Raw genomic sequence first — 23,194 nt, 5'->3', positions numbered from 1 at the left:
CACACTGTAGTCCCAGCTACTTAGGAGGCCGAGGTGAGAGGATCACTTGAACCCACTGAGGCTGCAGTGAGCTATGCTTGCACCACTGCACTTCAGCAACAAAACAAGCAAAAAACCAAGCAAATATCCACTATTGAGTTATACTTTTTCCCGACAGTATTTTTCATTGTGTTTTTTCCTGAAATTAAGAACAAATTCACTACGCAGTTTTAAGCCTGCTTTTTTCATTTAACACTTTGTTAGCACTTCCTGTGTCATAAATACTCTTTGAAAACATGAGTTTACAGGATTGTATTGTATTGTAGAACATGAATGTATTCCATTAAAATCTGTTTACTCATTTGATGGCCCTTTAGATTGCTATTAATCTTTTAACATCATGAAGCCCAATGGTAGGCCTGAGGTAATTTAAACATTCTTTGCTATTTGAGAGGGTATGAAGATTTTGTTTTATTTTGAATTTATCTGCAAAAAATTGTGAAAGATTTTGATGGGAAGCAAATAAACAGGCAAACAAACAAAAAGATTACTGAGCATTCTGTCTAGTCTTCTGGGTTACTTTCCATTGCCTTTGAACTACAGTATTGTCAGTCTGAAAGGTATAGAAAATTGATATTAATGCAATGGTATTTGTCCAAGTGCAAATTAGTTGTGTTCAAGAAATGCTTATACCATCTTTAAAAAAATTATCTCTTAACAATTTATGTATGTATGCATGTTTGTATTCAAGAGCTTAAACATTATTTAAAGTCCTCTTCCCAAAAAACTATGTTGAGTCTTTGATAAACAGTATATGAAATCTACAAATTAATTTGGGAGAACTGATACTTTTATGATACTCAGACTTTACATTTGGAGATGTGGTATATTTTCCCATTTATTCATGTCTTCTAAATTTTTTGGCAAAGTTTTTTAGTTTTCATGATCTACATTACACATGCTTTTTGTTAGGGTTACTTCAAATGTATTTTTGTTTGCTGAAACTGTGAAAGGGATGTTTTTTCCATTATATTTTGTAATTGGTTATTTTTGGTGCCAGGAAATTGTATTTAATACCTAATAAGCCACTTTGCTATATTTTCTAAATTGAAATTTACTAAAAATTTATTATCTTGCATTTTCTAGCAAGCATGTGGTCTTCAAATAATAAAGATTTTGCCTCCTCTAAGAGTTGCATGTCTTATTTGTTTTATATAATTTCTTTGATGGGTGAATTTCCATAACAATGTAAATTATTAACGTTGCTAAAGGCAATCATGCTCTGATTTTAATGAGAATGCCTCTGATGTTTTCAAAGTTAATATGAATTATTGGTTTGAAATAGGTTTTTTCCCTTTCTAAATATTCAGTTGATCAATCCTTCTATTTTAGGTTTACAAGAATTTCTTATAGCATGGAATTTTATGAAATGCCTATTTGAGATCTACTGAGACAATATATGGTCTTTTTTATTTGATATGATGGATAGACTTTCTAATGTTAAAAATGGGATAGGCTGGGTGCAATGGCTCATGCCTGTAATCACAGCACTTTGGGAGGCCACAGCGGGTGGATGGCTTGAGCTCAGAAGTTCAGGACCAGCATGAGCAATATGGTAAGACTCCCATCTCTACAAAAAATCCAAAAAATGAGCCAGATGTGGTGGTGCACCTGTAGTCCCAGCTAGTTGGGAGGCTGAGGTGGGAGAATCCCTTGAGCTTGGGAGGTCAAGGATGCAGTGAGCTGTGTTCATACCACAGTACTCCAGCCTGGGTGACAAGACAAGATCTTTTCTCAAAAAAAAAAAAAAAAAGAAAGAAAGAAAAAAGAAACAAAAAAACAGATAAACCCTGGTGTTGGTGAATTATTCCGGTAACATTCAATTGGTTTAGATTTGTTTTTTTGTATTTTAGTTTTCTCTTATCTATGATGAGTGGTCCATGGTAGGATTTCTTAATTACTAACATTTTGGGTCAGATAATTCTTTGTTGTGGGTGGCCGTCCAGTTCTTTACAGCATGTTTACAGCAGCCCTGGCCTCTACCCACTAGATGTCAGTAGCAGCCCTCCCTGTGCCCCCAAAGTAGTGACTAAAAATGTCTTCAGACATTGCCACATATCCCCTGGGATGCCAAAATCACCCCAGTTGAAAACCACTAATGGACAGCTTTCTTTTTTTGTATGTGCTGCCTTTGTCAAGTTTTGACATTAGGATAATGCCAATTTCCTTATCATTATTGAATAGCTTTCCATCTCTTAATATGTTGGGGAATGACTTATATAGCATTTGAATTAGCTGTTTCTTAAAATTTTAAGAATTTGCTAATAAAACCATCTGGCTCCAAAGCTTTTTGGAGAGAAAGTAATTTAATAAAGTCTTCATTTTTTCCCTTGCTCATTGAGGCTTCCTGGATAAATTTTAATAAATACTTTAAGATCTTAAAACATTTTAGCACATATTTTTATTACACTACTTTAATTTTGGAAAATCTGCTTTGAATCTCTTATTTTATCTGCTTTCTGAGTTCTACTTTTATTCATTTTTATTTCTTTTTTTTCTGGGTTAGGTTTATCATAAATTTGTATTAGCTCTGTATCTTTTCCAGGTGTGGAGCTTTCTGGAATGCTTATGGTAGCTCTGCTGTGGAAGAAATAATCTGATAAGAACTGATAAGCATTACTTTACCTAGCAGGATAAATCATATAAAATTAACAATTTCTAGAAGTGTATGCAAAATTGTTACCATATAAAATTTTTAAATTTTGCTAATAATATTAACTTGCCCTTGTCATTCAAACACTATTCATTGATGAATGACACATTTTGGAATACTGCACTTACACAGGACACATTTACACTGTATTGAAACTTCAGAGGCACTCTTGCACGATCAGACATCATCCATTAGTGTTCTTAACCTGTAACATCTGTCTGTCTTTCAGAAAGAGAAGCTAAAGTTGAGGATAGTTAACTGGCTCCTGACTATTTCTTTAGTAATTAAACTGCAGGACAGGGCTGAGTTTGGGAGTTATCACACATAACCATAGTCAACATTTTGACATACAGCCCAGGGAATTTTCACATGCAAACAGATACAAAACCATGGATAAACACTGCTGCTTGCACAGAATTTGTGACAGCAGGATAGGTGTTCAGTTAAGTGTGTGGACAAGGGCCTGTGCTAGACTGGATCTTCCTTCCACCAAAGAAAGCACATTATTAAACATCATGGAAGTGAGAAGGACTAACACTATTTCCACTAAATGACAGAAGTGGACCTTGAAGAATACAATGGGTTTCCACTAGCAGATTCAGAAATGGGTCTAGGCTGTCCAGTCTCCTTCAACAGAGCCCTAGGCTCCCTCTTTTAGTGGAGTGGACCAAAGGCCTCTGTCCTAGAGGTCAGCAGCAGCTCTAGCCTCATACCAGGGACCATGATTTAGATGGCTATTGGAGGGCTGAAAGATTAAAGGGATTATATTATAACCACCTTCATTTTGTGCACATTTGGACTTACAAGTTAGACTATGTTAAGAGTTAAATACCTCAGTTTCTTTTTTTTTTGAGACAGAGTCTTGCTCTGTTGCCCAGGCTGGAGGGCAGTGGCATAATCTCAGTTCATTGTAACCTCCACCTCCCGGGTTCAAGTGATTCTTGTGCTTCAGCCTCCTGAGTAGCTGGGACTACAGGCATGTGCCACCGTACCTGGCTAATTTTCGTATTTTTAGTAGAGACAGGGTTTTACCATGTTGTCCAGGCTGGTCTTGAACTCCTGGCCTCAAGTGATCCACCCGCCTTAGCCTCTAAAAGTGCTGGAATTACGGGAATGAGCCACCACTCCCGGTCATAGTTCCTTTTTGAAAGTGGTGCATTCTTACTTGCACCACTTTGCCCGGTAACAGAACAACATTCAGAGGCCTTATCTAGGTCTTTTGCTTTTCTTTTTTCCTCCCAAAGCCAGTAGTCCACCTAACTCTGATCCTTCTTCTTCCTTCTCTACTCATTAGGCATTTCTCCTGGAAAGTTCCCAGAAGCACTTCTAATCTTCTACTTTGCTAAGATTCCGCCTCATTATTCACTTGTTGACAAAGCTCCATCTGGTGATTTTGGAAGGTCAGTCTATTTCCTGTTGCATCCAAATGAGATTTGTATTCTAGGATGAATCTTGAGGACATCTGGCAGGCAAAGGAAGGGTCTAGGAATATGAGGAGACAGACTTAAGACCTATTTATTAATTGCCAGTAGAATTCTCGTGATGGATAATTTTTTGTCCTGTTGTAAATGTTAGTAAGTAGCCTTGCTCCAGAAAGCACCTCAGACTTAGGTGGGTAGATAAGCAAAGTTGTGACCTCATTTCCTTTCTCTCTAAGCTCCTAATGATCGTATCTTACACTTGAATTATACTCTCCAGACAACAAAACATTTTACAGGCATTATCTCATTTGAGGCTCACGACAAACTTGTGAGGTCAATAGAACATGTATTATCATCTTCACTTTAAAATGAAGACAACAAGACTTGGAGATAGTATGGGATGGACGTGCTAGGTCTTGAACCCACATCTTTTGATTCCAAGGCTAGGGCTCCTTCCATATTTTATGCTGCCTCCTCATCTGTGGTGCTAGGAGCAATGGGTTAATCCAGAAAGTGTTGTGAATAATGCAGAGAATTGCTGCTGTGTATGTCTTGGACAAAGAATTATTATATTGGCTTCTTGCAGCATTAGAGGGGAACCCAGGCCAAAGCTGCGGCCTACAGGGAGTGATACAGTCCCTTATTTTGCTAGCTTTGCAGCTGTTAACCACCCCCCTCCCCAAATTTTGAGGGGTAAGGGTAGGGTTGATTGTTAGGTCATAAACCATTTCTCTCCATGGAAAATAGCTTTTTTCACTTACTGTCCAATATTGGTGCACTTCTGTCATTGGTGACTGTCTTCTTTAGTTTCTTCCCTTTGCTGATATCAGAAAGGAGAGCATTTCTCCCAGCCTGCTCTGTCTTATTCAAGGTAGGCTTCTCTGTATTGGCCTGAAAGGAAATCATACAAATGAGTAGTCATCTCTTGGGTTAAAATAATGTATTATTAACACTTGGCTGGGACAGGCTGGGTACTGGAATCTTGTTATTACGGTTCTTGGTGATAGGTTGTAAATTCAAGACAAGTTTTCAACCCCCTATCATTCTTTTTAAGACCCAGATATTTGGAAGCAGATGTAGCAATAAATTATGTTCATTTTTAAGGCAGGAAGAGTCAGTCCTTGATTAAAGCCTCTGAAAATTCAGACCACAGTCTGACTGTAACTAACAGAGCCAGGTTAGGGTGAGATGACTAGACATGAGAAAAGAATTTTAAGTCTGGGAGGATTCTGCAGGACATTATCAGGCTTCATTCACCAGAGGGTACCCTGAAAAATAACGTCCTTTTCTCATCTTTTAGAACTAATCCAGTGCAAGGGAAAAACTGTCTCTAGCAAAAAGAGTCAGCTGTATGTTTTTTAAACCCACTAAAATTCTAGAAAATAATTCCCTCTGTGTATATTGCCAAGGATGCTTTTTTTCATTTTAAGTCAGATTTATTGAGGCATAATTTACATATAGTGAAATCATCCTTTTTAGTTAGTTCTATGAGTTTTGACAAACACATACAGTTGTGTAACCACCATCACAATCAAGATATAGAAGATTTTCATTACCTCAAAAGTTCTTTCATGTCCTATTGGCATGAGGTGTTTCTGATATTTAATTCTGATGAAAGCTTAGTCCATGAAAATTGCAGAGTGGACAAAGGTGCTTTTAGTATGTGAGTATTTTCTACTATTTCTAGAATTCCTAGGAAAGATCCCTACTATGAAATTGGGATCTTATTCCTTCAGGGAGTGGGGACACTAAGAGACCACCAAAAGGACTTGGGCATAGGCACCTGCCTGTGTGCATGTGTCTGTCGCACTTGGAAACTGGCTAGGTCTTACCTGTCCCAGGGAGTCTGGCTGCCCAAAACCCACAGGTCCTTTCTAGGCTGGCCCTAGCCCTGCTGACGGAGATATGATTTCAGGTTTGCCAGTTAGGGCCACAGGAGGAAAAGCTGGGGAAACGTGTGGCTCGATACCTTACCCAGCCTTTAAAGAACAATTTTTTTTTAGAGACAGGGTCTCATTATGTTGCCCGGACTGCTGCCTCAGCCTGCTGAGTAGTTGGGATTACAGGCGCATGCTACTGCTCCTGGCCTAACTTAGCCTTTCATTAGCAGAGTTAGAGGCAAAGGAAGAACTCAGAAAAACCCTGAAGTGGGCTCACCAGAATTACTGTGTAATTGGAATTATACTGTGGAAACAGAATATGACTGTAAAATATGGTAAAATTGGAAGCATCTTGAAATAACAAAATGAGAAAGTATTTCTTGCTTATGATACTAATAGTGACCATTTATAAGGCTTTTACTCTGTGCCAGGCACTGTTTTCAGCACTTTATGTGTTTAACTTCATTTAGCCCTTATCAACCCTGTGAGTTATTATTTCCATTTTACAGACAAGGAAACTGAGGTACAGGGAATTTAAATCATTTACCCTAGTCACCTAGTTATTTGAGGAGGAGCTGGGATTCAAACCCTGGCAAGTCTGACTCCAGAGTTTTCCCTACCAGCTGACAGATGGTAAATGTGGGCTCTAAAATGCCCCTTCCTCATCAGCCCCACTCACCCCTGAAGCAAGCCTGTTAAAAGTTTCTCTGCTGTCCTTCCAGAAATGCTCTCTGCCTACAGTTTGCTTTTGCTAATGAGATTTTCCTCTATTGCTCTGAAAATTGTTTGTTTTCAACTTAACATACTTTGGACGTCCTGAAAAGAGCTCTTAACATTACCTGCTGTCTTCATGTTAAGGATGAAAAATCTCAGAGGCCTAGAGAGGTTAAGTGATGTGTCACACTGGCTCTCTTAACAGTTTTGGGTCAGCAACCTTCAGTAGCCTCCTGTTCTGTCTCAAAATTTATTTTGCCACCTGACCTCCCTGGGTGCTAACTTCTCTCGTGCCCAGGGTCCTTAATTACGTTGTTTCACCAGGGCAGTGTTCTATGATGGCCAACAACCCACCTTTCCTTTTTTTCATCTCTGTATTTTATTTATCCATGATCTTGCTTTGGATTAGGTAATAACGGATAGAAATGAGTTGATAAGATAAACAAGAATTTCCCAAATCTTAACCATTCCGGTATAAGATTCATGATTTTTGTCATCTTCTTATACCACCTGTGTTATTTATTTAATATTTTTTATTAAGTCAGTTCACTGTAACCCACATTTTTTGGGGAAATGTGAATAAATGCATCCTACTATGTTAGCCAGATCGTAGGTTCTCAAACTTATCCATGTGAAGGACCAGTCTTTTTTTTTTTGAGACAGAGTCTTGCTCTGTCACCTAGGCGCGAGTGCAGTGGTACAATTGCAGCTCACTGCAGCCTTGACCTTTCGGGCTTGAATAATCTCCCATCTCTGCCTCTAGAATAGCTGGGACTACAAGCATGCAGCCCTGTGTCTGGCTGGCTAATTAATGTTTTTTTTTGTAGATATGGGGGTCTCACCATGTTGTCCAGGTTGGTCTCAAACTCCTAGGCTCAAGTTATCCTCCCAAAATGCATGCCTGGCCAAGGACCAGTCTTTTGAAAAACATTTTCATCAGGGACTGACACTTTTGTAAAATAGCAATACATTATTTAAAAAATGAATTCTTTTTTTTTTTTAAAGAAACATAATATCCAATCTTAGAAACAGACAGAAAACTACTGTCAAATTGCTAGAAATGCTCCTAAATGCTTACTTTCAATTTCTGTCCTCATCACTTTGGGGACTCTGAAAAGCAGCTGGAAGACCACACTCTGAGTAACAGTAAGTTAATTAATGGGCAGTTCTTCTCACTAGATTTCAACCTCAGATGAGTTATTTAAATGTGTCTCATGAACACCTGGGGCAAGAAACTTCCTCTCTGAGCCTCAGTTTCCCCATGTGAAAATGGTGAAAATGAAGGAACCAGAGTGTAAGCCTCCTCCTCAGTGAAGGTTTCACAAGCTGGAAAGTGCTTTGTAACAGTGTGTGTCTTGGGGCCTTTCCATCTGACCAAGTGGAGGGCTGCCAAATTCCTGGAAGAGGGCACTCTAACTTCCCCAGAGAAGTCTATCAAAGGAGCAGGATGGGCCATGCACCGTGGCTCATGCCTGTAATCCCAGCACTTTGGGAGGCTGAAGTGGGTGGATCAACTGAGGTCAGGAGTTCAAGGTAAGCCTGGTCAACATGGTGAAACCCCATCTCTACTAAAAACACAAAAATTAGCCAGGTGTGGTGGTACCTGTCTGTAGTCCTAGCTACTTGGGAGGCTGTGGCAGGAGAATCCCCTGAATGGGAGGTGGAGGTTGCGGTGAGCAGAGATCGTGCCATTACACTCCAGCCTGGGTGACAGAGTAAGTCAAAAACAAAAAGAAAGAAAGAAAGAAGACCAGGATGAATTCAGTGAAGACATTTTTTCAGGGAATAAACATTAAAATGCAAGAATCAATTTAAAGGAGGATTTGAATGTATGTGGGAGAGGTGGTGGTGGGGAGATAATCAAAAACAGATTGGGAAGAAGAGGGGAAAAGGCAAAGTAAAAGAAACGAGTGAGACCGGAAGACACTTCAATGGAATGCACTGCAGACAGAGACCTGGGTTTCTGTTTTCTTTTCTTTTTTTTTTTTTTGAGATGGAGTTTCACTCTTATTGACCAGGCTGGAGTACAATGGCAAGATCTTGGCTCCACCTCCCAGGTTCAAGCGATTCAGTTATTCTCTTGCCTCAGCCTCCCAAGTAGCTGGGATTACAGGTTCACACCACCATGTCTGGCAGAGACCTGGGTTTCTAGATCATCCAGCCCAGAAGTTAAAAGCCAGACACTCAGTTTCTCTGGATGAAAACAGTGCCTACTGGTCTCAGAACTGCTGCAAACCCTGTCTTGGGTCAGCACATTTCCCTGCGTGGATGTGGCAGAAAACACCTCATCAGCCGCATTCCACCCTTGTACCATCCATTGCAGGAGACCTTAAACAAACAAAACCCTTTGTGTTGTTTGTATTTGCTGGGTCTCAGGGTTTGGCTTACTCTGGGCACTGGGAAAGCATTCCTGCTGTATCACATGTAAGCCAGGCATTCCTGCTGTATCACATGTAAGCCAAAATACAAACACATTTAAAACAAACACATGTGTGCCAGGTTTTGGCTTCATCTGGCTTGCTTTATGCATAGAAAGTGATTGGGGTGGAGACACTCACCAGTGCAAATGTTGGGGGCGGTGGGGGTGCTGGAGGGGGAGGGACGGGCATCTTGGGCAGTTATGCGTTCAACAGTCTTGCTGATAAATCTGGAAAAACAAAAATGCGATCATGTATTAGACGTGATCTTCGTATTGCTGTCCTAATCTGTCTTCACTTTCCCACCAAAGTGACAGCTCCACCTAACTTAACTCTTAAAAGAGATGGGCTTACCTTTACCTCACTGCTAAAACATTACTGTTCTGGAAGGATCCCAGCAGAGGGGCTTCTGAGCTGAGGTGCTTGGAGAGAATGAAGGCCACATCCAGTGCCTTACGCGAATCCATTTCCCCACCTACCACACCTGACCGACCCAGGTGGGCCCAGTTAAGCAGGAAGCTCTCACACAACTGCTAGGATGTATCCTGGCCAAGTATGACTGAAACAAATTCACTTCAAGTGGCTTCTCCTCCTCGGTCATTTCCATGACAATCCTTTCTTCCTCTCCCACCCCTCTGGCTTTCTCCTCCCGCTCTTCCTGACATTGGCCCAAGTCTGTGTGTGCACCGCAGGAATATGAAGATGAATCTACTTCTAATCCTGCCCTCAAACTTCCTAGTCCTCCAGGGAGAGGACATGGAGAACATAAGGCGGAAAGAGGGGAGCAGCCGGTGAGGCGTGGTGGGCGTGTGTGGGTCAGCCTTATCTTGGAGTAGTCAAAGACCAGCCATCCCTATCTCTGTGATCCTTAGCAGTTCCTCAGAGGATCTAAGTAAAAACAGAGGGGGCTGGAGAAGTCAGACCTAGGACTCCAGGCTGTTTACCAAAATGCACTTCATTTAAAGAGGGTTTCTTCTGTTTGGGTAAAAAATTATAAATAAATAAAATAAAAAAGAAGAGCCTTTCTGCAGAGCATGCTTGCTCTGAGAACAAAGGGAAGGCCAGATTCTGTGGCTGGGTGGGAGAGTTTAGGGACCCTGGGTGGGTGAGGGGACAGGGTGGAGAGGGCATCCTGGCAAACACCAGGGCCAGGAGAGATGATGGCCAGGAAGTGGCCAGGAAGTGCCTGGGGAGTTACACCAGCCAGGAGCCCTCTCCCCATTTCCTCCAATCCTTCACCTCACTAGAAGCCCTGCTCCCTCTGCCCCGTCTAGGCCAATGCCTCACCCACTGTTCTCATCCCCAAGTAATGCCAGTTTCTCCCACCCCATCCTTGCTACACAAGCTGTCCCCAATGGGCAGCTCCATCAGGAGCTGTTAGAAATGTCAACTGTCAGTCCCTTTTGCCCCACCATCACCAATTTGTTTCAGCACTTTTTTTTTTTGGAAAGAAAGAAAAAAAAAGGAGTGAAGGAGAGGAAGAAAAAGTGGGAGAGAGAATGGGAATGTAACTTTATTCTAAAAATGGGTATTAATAATGGCTGATCAATATTTTGTGTATATAAGGTGGAGAATGTATATTTTGTGTATTTAAAATGGAGAGCTCTATAAATATTTATTGAGTTTACTTGTTCCGGATCTGAGTTCAAGTCCTGGATATCCTTATTAATTTTAGGTCTCGTTGAGTCTAAATCTCTTTATGGGTCTTATGTATCTGGGTGTTAGGATCGTTAGCTCTTATTGTTGCATTGATCCTTTTACCACTATGTCTTTGTTGCTTTGAAATCTATTTTATCAGATGCGAGAATTGCACCTCCTGCTTTTTATTTATTTATTTATTTTTGCTCTCCATTTGGTTGGTAAATCTTTCTCCATCCCTTTGTTTTGAGTCTTTGTGTATCTTTGGATGTGAAATGAGTCTGGATACGGTATACTGTTAGGTTTTGGAGGTATCTTTTGATTGGGGGATTTAGTCGACTTAAATTTAGGGTTACTGCCATTTGATGTTAACTGGCTATTTTATCCATTCGTTGATGTAAATTCTTCTTTATGTTGATGCTCTTTACTTTTTGGTATATTTTTAGAAAGGCTAATACTGGTTGTTCCTTTCTATGTATAATGCTTCTTTCAGAAGCTCTTGTAAAGCAGGCCTGGTGGTAATAAAATCTCTGAGTACTTGCTTGTTCATAAAAGATTTTATTTTTCCTTCAATTGTGAAGCTTAGTTTGGCAGGATATGAAATTCTGGGCTGAAAGTTCTGTTCTTTAAGGATGTTGAATATCGGCCCCCACTCTCTTCTGGCTTGTAGGGTTTCTGCTGAGAGATCTGCTGTAAGTCTGATAGGCTTCCCTTTGTGGGTAACCTGACCTTTCTCTCTGGCTGCCCTTAGTATTTTCTCCTTCGTTTCAACCCTGGTGAATCTAACAATTATGTGCCTTGGGGTTGCTCTTCTTGAGGAATATCTTTGTGGTGTTCTCTGTATTACCAGGGGTTGAATATTGTCCTGTTTTGCTAGATTGGGAAAGTTTTCCTGAAAAATATCCTGAAGAGTATTTTCCAGCTTGGATTCATTCTCTTTGTCATATTCAGGTACACCTATCAAACGTAAATTAAGTCTTTTCACATAGTCCCATATTTCTTGGAGACTTTGCTCATTCCTTTTTATCCTTTTTTCTCTATTCTTGTCTTCTCATTTTATTTCATTAAGTAGGTCTTCAACCTCTGATATCCTTTCTTCTGCTTGATCAATTTGGCTATTCAAACTTGTGCATATTTCGCTAAGTTTTCGTGTTGTGTTTTTAAACTCCGTTAGTTCGTTTATATTCCTCTCTATATTGTCTATTCTTGTTAGCATTTCGTCAAACCTTTTTTCAAAGTTCTTAGTTTCTTTACATTGGGTTAGAACAAGTTCTTTTAACTCCCAGAAGTTTCTTATCATCCACCTTCTGAAGCCTACTTCTGTTAATGGCACACAGTCCTTTTCCATCAGGGCTTGTTCCGTTGCTGATGAGGAACTGTAATCCCCTGCAAAGGGAGAGGGGTTCTGATTTTGGGTATTCTCAGCCTTTTTAGGCTGGTTTCTTCCCTTTGTTATAAATTTATCCATCTGTTGTCTTTACGATTACTGCCTTTCTAGTTGGGTTTCTGAGTGGACGTCCAGTTTATTGATTCCCAGCGCTGGAATCTGAGCAACCCACTGCGCCGGCCAAAACAGCGGCGTTAAGACTGATGGTGCTGTTCTGCCCGGGAATCTCCTCCCATTTACTCTGCACGAAGAGCTGCCACGCCAAGGCGCCGACAAAACTGCTGTGCCGGCCACAAGAGTTGCACTGGCGACCTGTGGGGCTCCTCCACTGGGAATCTTCTGGTCCGTGAGTGATGAAAATTCGTCTGAAAGTGTGGCGTCCTCTTGTTCTCTGCGCTTTCACTGGGAGCTACAATCCCAAGCTGTTAGCGATCAGCCATAATGAGATCCTGGGTGATCCATATGCACTAAAGCCCTATTGCAGAGTTCGAGCCTTAAACCAGCAGGCAGTCTGGGACACTGGCCACTAGAATAACATTATTTCTACAGGACATGTGTCCCAAATTTTAAGCTGCAGAATTATATTTCTTTTTTTTTAATTTTTAATTTTTTTCTGGAGATGAGGTCTTGCTCTGTCACCCAGGGTGGAGTACAGTGGTATAATCATAGCTTACTGTTGCCTCAAATTTCTGGGCCTAAGCAATCCTCCTGCCTCAGCCTCTTGGGTAGCTTAGCTAGGACTGCAGGCATACGCCACCACACCTGGCTAATTTATCTTTATCTTTTATTTCTGTTGTGATGGGGTCTTGCTATGTTGGCCAGGCTAGTCCTGAACTCTTCACCTCAAGCGATCCTCCCACCTCAGCTTCCCATAGACCTGAGACATTGTCCGTGTGAGCCACTGTGCCAAACCTTTTTATACTCCCACTAGTCTCTTAATTGCAGAAAACAATTTCTTAGAATTTAAAATATTCATTTAGTTCAACCACTACAAGTCAATGTGGAAAACTTAAATATAAACAAATACTTTTCTTGAGATAATGCTGGATGGTTTGCTTTCTGTCAACAGAAATGGACTGGAAAAGCTAAAAAGCCACTGCTGGACTTGTCACGGCCACCAGGAAACAAGAATTAAGACAGTTGAGAAGAGTCCCAAATTCAAAGTGGGCTGTCTAGAAAATGAAAAGTTTAAATTTCCCAGCAGCAACAGCAGCTCTCCTGCATAGACAATCAGCTGGATTCAGGGCTCTCTCCTTGTGTGGTCTCTGACTCCTAAGACACTGGAAGCCATCTGTGCTCATTTGATAGCCTCAGAGAACTTAAGTCACTCCCTAAAACACCTTGAGGCAATTCATTCAATCTCATCCTTTTGGTTCTTGCTCTTCTGCTGGATAACGCTGCCTCACTCACTCACTGCCCTTTTAATGATCTAATAAGCACTTTCCGGCAGGTGAATTAGTGCCACAGCTTACCTGCTACCTACACTGGAATCTGTTTTTTAGTAAGAGACTGTCGTAGGCCATGATTCTTTTAAAGTATGTTTCTTAAATTGCTCTTTCTGGCATGACACTAATAGGTTACCCATGGGGCCAAATGGGCTCTGTAAGCAGGATTGGGTGCCTGTGTTAGGGTGTCCTACATCAAGGGGGATCTCCAGCGGCATATTCAGAGGCCTTGGAGTCAGATATCTCCTAGGACCAGGAAGGAAGGATAGGGATTTGAAACTGAATTCAGGCTTGACTACTGCGAAAGATGCTGGAGCCAAATCAATGGTATGATCAGAGCTGGGAAAGGTTTACCAACGAAGGGGGATGGCCTCGTCTGCCCAGTGGGCCCAAGAGATGGGCTCTGGGAACACTGCATCCACATGCTTGGTGGATGAAAAGTCCCTCAAGATTCTATTTTGTCTGACTCCATGTTCATCAACCAACTTTCTGTCACGCTGTGATCCTAATATCTAGGAAGGAGTGGATATTCTTATCAACTAACAGGAACCTCTTATGGCTGTGGCTGTCATGAGTTGCCTCTCATAGCTGAGATCAAATTGAACTTCTGTCCTGCACAGCTTAGGGGCCAGACTGTGGAATGGGAACCCTTTCAGGGACTGCCACCCTGAAAGCCCTCCTTAATTATTTTACAGTTCTCTGTTGCTGCTGTTTTAGTACTGTCTGTGCACTAACTGACTTGTATATTAACTTCTGGATGACAACTCCAGGGAGGACTGTGCTAACTTCAGGGTCCAGAGGGCTAGTGTGGGAGAAACGGCAACAGTCGTGGCTGGGGCCAGGGCCAAGGCCAGATTGCAGAAATTCGTAGGCAAAACCAAGTTTAGGGAGGAGAAAGATGCTATTAAAGGATCTGGGGTATTGAAAGAAGTGCAGCTTTTCCCTCCTGGCCACTTCAGACAGACAGTGGAGAGAGGGTCTGTGGGTGAGGGCTCTCACTTTTCCGAGACTGGTACAGAACTAAGTGCTCTTTCCTCTCGTCCTCTGTGGACTTCTGTTTGCACGGCTTGCTTTCCCTGGCCCCATCTCTCACTTTCCTTCAGATTAACTGCTCCTTTCTAATCTCAATGGTTATGTAGGTGAGGGAGGCTGAAAAATTAACTTTTCAGAATTAATTTCTTTTTAAGAATAATTTTAGTGTTTAAGTAACTTTCATCTTTTCTCCTCCTTTATAGCTGAACAGCTGCTGGGCATGGTCTGCACTTCTCCAGCCTGGGGCCTCAAGGGAAGTATGTGAGAAACCCCAGACTCCAGTCTTGCCACCTCACTCAGCCCCTGGATCAAAGAAGACCAAGCTCGTGTGCCCCCACAGTGGGTCCACCAGCCATGCCTGGCCCGATTCTTAGCTGTCTTTCTACTAGCCTATGGACTCCACCGGGTCTTGCCAACACCTGGCACGAAGTCGGGTTCTTACTAAATATGTGTGCAGTGAGAACTATGTATCGCACAAACAAGCCGAGTGCTTGCCACTGGAAGGGCTCCCGGCATCACCCCAGTGCACCATGAGACCTGGGCAAAAGATCAGCCCTACTTCAGAGGGGCTTGCTGGTGTTACATACTGAGACTTACTTTCCTGGCAGCCCCCAACTTCCCCAGAGAAGTAGAGCTCCCAGGCCATGGGAGAGAAGGGCTTCCCTCCTCCCATGGACGTAGCAGCCCGCATCAGAGCCAGAACCAAATCTTACTGAAGGCCAAAGCACGGACCCTAACAGACCAGGCATCCCTGCTGCTTCCTCACACCCAGAGTCTGTGGACAGAATTCAAGGATTCATGAATGTGGATAAAAAAAAATACATATTATTTCTACTAAGCACTAACTGAAATGTAGCATTTCCTTTTTTTATGAATGTAGGCCACAAACTACAATATCTGATATTCTTTCACCAAGTTTTCACATGACATTTTCACATTATATTACAACTACACATCAACAATTTTGAACATTCTGGCAACATTTAGATCTGTTGCTAGATCTTGTTGTTTAAGCCATTAATAAAGAAGTACATATTTTAATAGTTTCCTTTGTAATTCAATTTTATTTTATGCATTTAAATACAGATACAAAAGGGACCCTTTAGGGCTGGATTGGTGGCTCACGCCTGTAATCCCAGCCCTTTGGGAGGTCAAGGTGGGAAGACTGCTTGAGCCCAGGAGTTTAAGACCAGCTTGGGCTACAAAGCAAGCCCTTTATGTCTAAAAATAAATTTAATTTAATTTTAAAAAAAAACAAAAAAAGGAGTCCTGTTGGCTTTACCAGTTTGGTTTATAGAATGAAAAGGGGAGAACATGAGACCTTGGTCAGGCAAATTTGGTTCTGTATCCTTGCTCTGCCAACTGGCCGATTCAGATGGGAATCTGTTTCTTCTGTCTGTTAAATGGGGAGTTGCCGGGAAGATTAAATGAAGTGGTGTATACAAGGCTTTCAGCATGGCTTGAGAGAGCAAAGCCGTCGGTGGACAGAGCTTAGATCTGTCCTTCTGGAGGGTGAGGATGGGTCCTGCTGGTGCAAGCTGCTGAGTGACTGGCAGAGGAGGGATGGACCTGGAGTCTGGTCTGAGGGGCCGTGGCTTTGCTCAGCGGCTGTGGGTGGATCTGCCTGGTTGGGAATAAGGCCAACTGATGATGGGGCCTCCCAGCATTTGGTACTTCCCTTGGAGATGGCCGCATGGCAGAAAATGCAGCTGACTCAGGGGCAGGAGAGGCCCAAGAAGAAGGGAAAGGACTCAGCAGCAGTTTCCCCAGTGTGGTCAGTCATCTCCTGCATCAGAATCCCCTGTGCTCGTGTCTGGCTCCCCAGCTTAGTTGGGCTCTCCGCAGTGTTGGATCACATGTCTACCTGCTTGCTGGGCCTTGTCCTCCCACCCAACCCCAATCCAGGCAATGAAATTTTAAGAAGACACACTTTTCAGAATTAATTTCTTTTTAAGAATAATTTCAGTGTTTAAGTAACTTTCATCATAGAGAGAAAAGCTAGACTTTCTAAAATCTCTACCTGTTGTATTAAATCCTATAGGCACAAAGAAAACCCAAGGGATAGAAAAAGCTCTTGTTTTCACACACAGTGTTATGGTCTGAACTATGTCCCCTGCAAACTGATATGCTGAATTCCTAACCCCCAGGACCTCAGAAGGCAACCGTATTTGGAAGTAGGGTCTTTAAAGAGGTGATTAGGCTAAAATGAGGCCATTGGGTGAGATGTTAATCCACGCTGACTGGTGTCCTCATACAAAGAGGAAGAGGCATCAGGCATGTGCTCACACAGAGGAAAGGCTAAGTGAAGAGGCAGTGAGAAAGTGGTCGCCTGCAAAGCAGGGAGAGAGGCCTCAGAAGACACCAAACCTGCCTACACCTTGATCTTGGACTTCTAGCTTCCAGAGCTGGGGGAAAATAAATTTCCGTTATTTGATCTACCCAGGCTGCGGCATTTTATTATGGTGGTACTAGCAAACTAACACACATTGCTTTAACAACATATGTTCGTCTATTATCCATTGTGGAAACAGTAAGATAATGGCCTTTGAATAAACTACCCATCAACTTATTTCTCACCAAGGTATTTCTGGACTGTTATACATTAAAAAGTTTAAAAATCGGCCAGAACTCTAGAGTATGTGACTGCCAAAGGTTTATTTAATAAGTGAATGGATTATTCAAAAATCATCAAATTTTAGGTAAAAATAACTGAAGTCAGGAGAGGGATCTACCAATAAACCTTTCATAAGGAATTGGCTTTATGGGTTGACAGAACAGAGTGAAATAATTTGCATAAATTACTTTTAAAAATTTAATCACTGGTTCTTTGTTGCCTACACAGACACACACGTGTGCACGTGCACACACGCACCCCACCCCAACTTTCAGAAATTCTGGACTTTCTACTTCATTCTGTGAATGAAATGGCTGGCATCGTTGGCCGTACTAGAATGGTGTTAGGTCAACATCATGGTTTAACGCTGACATTTAGACAACATTCACTGATCCCAGATCACCTAGGGCATCTTGGAGCCTGGACCCACTCGTTTCGTTAAACATGCAATGTTGGCTACAAGGAGCACTGTGAGAGAAAGAGAACTGCTCAGCCCACTCCCCAGCAGTACAGAGGACACATTCGCCTCAATGGCACGGCCAACCAGAGGTCAACCAAAGCTCACAGTTTGGTCCAGACATGCCTGAGGAAACTCATGGTTTCTTCTTCAGTGTGCTCATCTAGGAAAGCAGAATCATCCCTGAATATAAAATGATTGCCCTCCTTGGGATCAAGAAAATGGGCAGTTATTTAAATAAACTCTTTCTTAGTTTCATAGCCAACTTAAAATTCATTCTAGACTGCACTGCCTAGGGCCCACACTAAAGAATGACACGAGGTGGGGCATGATTCCTAACAGTACCCCAGTGAACACACGGACAGTTCTTAGAAGGCCTGTCTTTAATCCCATGTGGGGAGGGGTTCTATTAGAGAAGCAGCAGCTTTATCCAGTGATGTTTATCATTAATTTGGACTATTTAAAAATACAAAGCATTTTGCTCTATACATTTTGCTAAAAGTAACCCTTAAATACTATCATACCTAAAATGAATGGTGGAAAATTAAACTTGTTTCCCCCAAAAAGATTGAATCAATAGAGGAATATTTTATTCCTCTTGGATTCCACTTGGAGTGGATTCACTGTCTTTGTAATTAATACACTTGCAATTATTTTTTATGGTTGTAATAACTCAATATGAATTTTAAAACTTTTTCTCAGGCAAACAGCGTTGCATTACATGTATTATACATTTTCCTCTGTTAATATTTTTTGGTCAAACAATTGTGTGTATATGGGGCAGGGAAGGGAATCAGAAATAAAATAATTGGACGGATTCAGAAATCCAACTGTTCTCTTGTTCTCATTATTTTCTATTTTTATTTACATTTATATTTATTTTTTTGAGTCAGAGTCTGGCTCTGTTGTTGCCCAGGCTGGAGTGCAGTGGTGCACACTTGGCTCACTGCAACCTCCACCACCTACCTGGGTTCAAACAATTCTCCTGCCTAAGCCTTCTGAGTAGCTGGGATTACAGAGGTGTGACATCACACTTGGCTAATTTTTGTATTTTTGGTAGAGATGGGGTTTCACCATGTTGGCCAGGCTGGTCTCAAACTCCTGACCTCAAGTGATCTGCCCGCATCAGCCTCCCAAAGTGCTATGATAACAGGCATGAGTCACTGGCCTGAACTGATCTATATTTTGCTTTATATATAATGTTCTTAACTCATTTTCATGTATATATTTCTTGTGTGCTTTTGGCTTCTTCAGGTTAGTTTTTTTGTTGTTTCCTTCGAGATTTCTTTTTCTCCTTTTGTATTGTAGAGAATACAAAAATACAAAGATGAAAATAAAAGCACTAAAGTTGTGTTTAACCACTGAAGGAAGCATTGAATAAGAATTAAATTTTAGGTAAAAAAGGGTTGGGGGTAACAACCAGAGATAACTCTGTTATTTTGATACACGTCCTTCTGGCTTATAAGTACATGTACGTCTGTCTCTCCTTCCCTCTCTCTTTCTGTGTTGCACACATACACCCAATTGTTTGAACAAAAAATATTAACAGAAGAAAATATATAATACATTTAACACAACAGCATTTTCCTGAGAAAAGGTTTTAAAATTCATATTGAGTTATTACAACCATAAAAAATAATTGCAAGGGCATTCATTTCAAAGACAGCGAATTCCCTCCAAGTTACCCTGCAAAAATAAAATCATCGCACAAGCTCAAAATTGCTGCTAAGACGGTGAATTTTAAAAAGCATGTAGTTTTGGGATTCCTACTCAATTATTCTTGATTCCATTCTTTTGAGACTCCTCCATGATACAAACTTAGCTGGATGTATTTAAGATCTGAAAACCATTAGAACTAATTAAGATGAATTTGGCTTTGTTCTTCAACTTCCTGTAAAAAATGCTCAACAGGAAAACTGATGCTCACAGTAAACCACAGTCATCCTGTTTCTTTAACACAATCTTTTCACAGCTGCAGTTGCCTAGAGTTTCTATTTTATGATGTGAGCCACTGCAACATCGCTACTGTCCCTTCCCCTGCAGCATGTCATCTGGCTATTTTAGAAACTTTCAATACCTTTGCAGAAAGGTTTGTTTCTATTATTGCTGCTCTTCCTTTCTCCAAGCTGAAGGTCCTTGCTCAGAGCAACAAGGCTATGGATACAAGATGGGAAACAGAAAAGGCAGCTGGACTCCAGAGGAAGCAAAAGGCAGAGAAGAGAACAGCTTTTTTAGCAAATCAGCCGCCTCACCCAGTTGGTTCTTATACATTGTTAGTCTCCATTTGAGCTGAATGTGGAGCACATGCTTGCTGTATATGGAATCCCTCATTTCTCAAAATGTACTGCTCCTTTCTCAATCATCATTGAAAACAATACTTCAGTGGTGGCTGATTAGGTTGTCTTCTTAATGGTAAATGTTAATTTAATGCTCTGTTGAACATAGAAATGCTTCTTTTATAATTCTTTTAGATAACGAGGTGATTTATTTTGGCAGGGAGTGGAAAAGATGTTTTTCAAAGAAGACATTTTGAAGACATTATAATGTCATTAAAACTGGTTAGGAGCTTGGACACAAATAGTTTTACTGCAAGAGTACTGCTAGGGAAATAAAGGTTGCTATGAAGTAAAATCATTTTTCAATCCACTATTACGCACATTTAATTTTAAAATTAATACAAATTCATAGACATCCAAGATCCTTTTAATAGTTTGAAAATGATGGTTAGCTGAATGACCCACCTACCTGTTACTATTTAACTGAAGAACAGGGAAAGGAAACATTTTTTACTTTATTCTTAAAAATGAGGAGCAGGTTTTCTCTCATACTTCCCATCTCTTTAAGGGTCTCAAATTTCCAAGCTAAAGTCTTCCTGAATCGCTATCACCACATTTCGTTCTACCAGAGGATTAAGATGTACCACCGTTTCTCTCTCTTTCTCTCTCTCTCTCTCTCTCTCTCTCTCTCTCTCTCTCTCTCTCTCTGTCTCAGACACACACACACACACGCGCGCGCGCGTATATGTCAACACACTTGATAGACTGTATTCATTTTATCACTGAAAGTATAGCTTTATGTTACAAGCAGAAGTGTCACAAGTTTACCTCTGAGGAAGTGAAAAGATTTAGAAAGGAAAGTATCTTACTTGAGATTATTAGTTTTAAAGATATTTACTGTTGCTGTGACATTTAAAGCAAAACATTTGTAATCTCAGATTCCCAGGGCCAGAAAAGCACCTCAAGAAATCACACTGGCTGGGTGTTGTAGCTCATGCCTATAATCCCAGCACTCTGGGAGGCCAGGGTGGGAAGATCGCTTGAGCCCAAGAGTCTGAGAACAGCCTGGGCAAACATAATGAGACCCTCATCTAGACAAAAAAAGATAAAATTAACTGGGCATGGTGAAACATATCTGTAGTTCCATTTATTTGAAGGCTGAGGTGGGAGGACTGTTTGAACCCAGGAGTTTGAGGCTGCAGTGAGCTGTGATCATGCCAATTGCACTCCAGCCTGGTTGACAGAGCAAAACCCTGTCTCAAAAAAAAAAGGAAAGAAAAAGAAAAATCATACAATTTATAATGTTGCTTCACTTGTGAAAGAAAAGCTCTTACAATTCAGAGAATTTCCTCTACACTGAGCTGTTAGGTGGCCTTTGGAAATTACTTAGCCCATCTAAGTCTGGTTTTCAAAATAATAGCACTTACTTAATAGGGTTATTCAAGAGTTAAATGCGGCAGTGCTTAATAAGTATTAGCCATTTTCAAAAAAATAAACTAAGCGAAGGTGAAGAACCTAACACAGAATAAGTGGTCAGTAAATATTACCATCTTTCCCCCTATTTAACCATGAGAAAGAGAAACCATGAGCTGATTTAAATCAGCCTACGTGTGTACCCCCATGCAAACTTCCGTATTATAAGTGAATGATGAAGGGAGATGCATATAAAGTACATTTCAAATTTCTCAGAAAAGCATATTGATCAAGGCATTCCTTATTCTAGTATTTTTTTTTTCCAGTTTTAATTTTCAGGACAGACAGAGGCAGTCCAGGAGAAATGCTTTTTTCAACAACAAGCACATGTTTTTACCAATTTGGACAAGATGAGTCAAACCTAAAAGCAGAAATGTATCACAATTTAAATAGCAAGAAACTTCCAAAGTAAATGATATGTGTTCATAAAATGTCAAGGCTTCAAAAGGTCATAATACTTGAAAGGTCCAGGAGTTAGATAACACTTCATCTTACATTTTAGGTAGGCTGGGGAACTTCCAGCCTACAGGCCAGATTTAGAATTTGATCAGATCTGCGGTTGCTGCTGGACCCCAGAAACTAATTCTCACCACAGGGAGTTCTCTGAATATTTCAGTGCACCCAGAGTATGTGTAACCCTTAAAAGTTTAGATATTAGAGTAGTTGAAGAGCTGTGAGCAAAGTGCCCATGAATAAACTTTTCAAAGAGCATTAGATAACCTGACTTAGTGAAAATGACTTTTAGGTAAGTTATTTAATGACCTTAGACCTATAAAAAGAAGCGTTATGACACGATGATGTTCCAGTTCAGAAGCAACAAAGCTTGATCAAGTTAAATGCATAGCGCTCTACGACCCACAGGCCCAAGTGGTTTCCACACAGATCAACCTCAAAACCTTTCCCCTATTTCATCTTCCTTTCTTACTATCCTGTCCTATTCTTTCTTCAGCCTTCCAACTTTCTACCGAGCTGTTTTACTTTGCTTAATTAGAATCTTTCAGTAGCCTTTTCTTCATTTACCACCTCTCCATTCTCTAGTACATATATTAGTTATGCCATTAAGTTAGTTAAAAGAACTTGTATTTAGTGACTAAAGTTATATGTGCCTTCTGAATTTTTTAAAGCTTTATATTATATTTCTCCAAGGGGAAAAAAGAAAATAAGTTGTTTTTTCCTACATATTCTAGAAAAAGCTTTTTTAAATCTATAAAGTTTCCTTAATCCCACTCTGTAAGTCTCTGAGTATATGGCTTGAAATTTTAAAAATCATAGTATTTTATGCCAAAACATTAATCATATTAAGCACAGTTATAACTAATGCTATAGAATTTGATTTGTGATAGTAATTGTGCACACACTGTTATAATAGGAATAGACTTATTCTAAAAGACAAATCGCATTCTTTCTAAAAGACTCTGCTTAGAAATGGTTTAGTTTGAGTTTTGAACTTAAATAGCACATTGGCAGCAGCAGAAGTCCAACAGCTTAGTTCCATCGCATTTCATTTGAAGCTTCCAATGGCTCCTTGTACTTTAAAGCACTTACTGTTGCTAGCCACACCAAAGATTCAAAAGCAGCTGTGTGGACAACTGTATCATACACCAAGAGTATATATTTACTCATAAAAGCCCCCAATTTAAATCAGAAAATGGGGAAAGAAATTCCTGTGGATCCAAACTTGTCCAATGGTCAAGAAAAATTCTATTGAAAATCTTGCTTCCATTTGGCTCAAAGCACAAGTTATGAAT

General features: G+C 40.7%; 1 protein-coding gene and 1 long non-coding RNA gene across 5 annotated transcripts in view; one reads left to right on the top strand and one right to left on the bottom strand.

Moving 5' to 3' along the window:
* LOC118154555 (uncharacterized) overlaps window positions 1–22,639 on the top strand; it is a 68,703-nt gene extending 46,064 nt beyond the window's left edge. The window contains exons 3-5 of one of the 2 annotated variants that reach the window (XR_004744577.3): window positions 3,987–4,092; window positions 12,261–12,491; window positions 14,830–22,639. This is a non-coding gene — a long non-coding RNA (uncharacterized LOC118154555). Of the gene's footprint in view, window positions 1–3,986; window positions 4,093–12,260 lie in introns of both variants that reach the window. The other variant, XR_013518873.1, reaches the window with a different exon arrangement.
* The window catches only part of WIPF1 (WAS/WASL interacting protein family member 1), a 124,384-nt gene that overhangs the window by 17,303 nt on the left and 83,887 nt on the right, over window positions 1–23,194 (bottom strand). For all 3 annotated transcript variants that reach the window (XM_035304509.3, XM_035304507.3, XM_035304510.3), the window contains 2 exons: window positions 9,266–9,354; window positions 4,875–5,004 (listed from right to left, as the gene is read on the bottom strand). In XM_035304509.3, the coding sequence (XP_035160400.1) occupies window positions 4,875–5,004; window positions 9,266–9,316 (181 nt within the window). In that variant the 5' untranslated portion in view covers window positions 9,317–9,354. The remainder of the gene's footprint in view (window positions 1–4,874; window positions 5,005–9,265; window positions 9,355–23,194) is intronic.

This window comes from Callithrix jacchus, chromosome 6 (assembly GCF_049354715.1).
Source record: "Callithrix jacchus isolate 240 chromosome 6, calJac240_pri, whole genome shotgun sequence".
In the NCBI taxonomy this organism is placed as follows: domain Eukaryota; kingdom Metazoa; phylum Chordata; class Mammalia; order Primates; family Cebidae; genus Callithrix; species Callithrix jacchus.
Note: the sequence above shows the minus strand (reverse complement) of the source record. Positions and strands in the feature narration are given on the sequence as shown.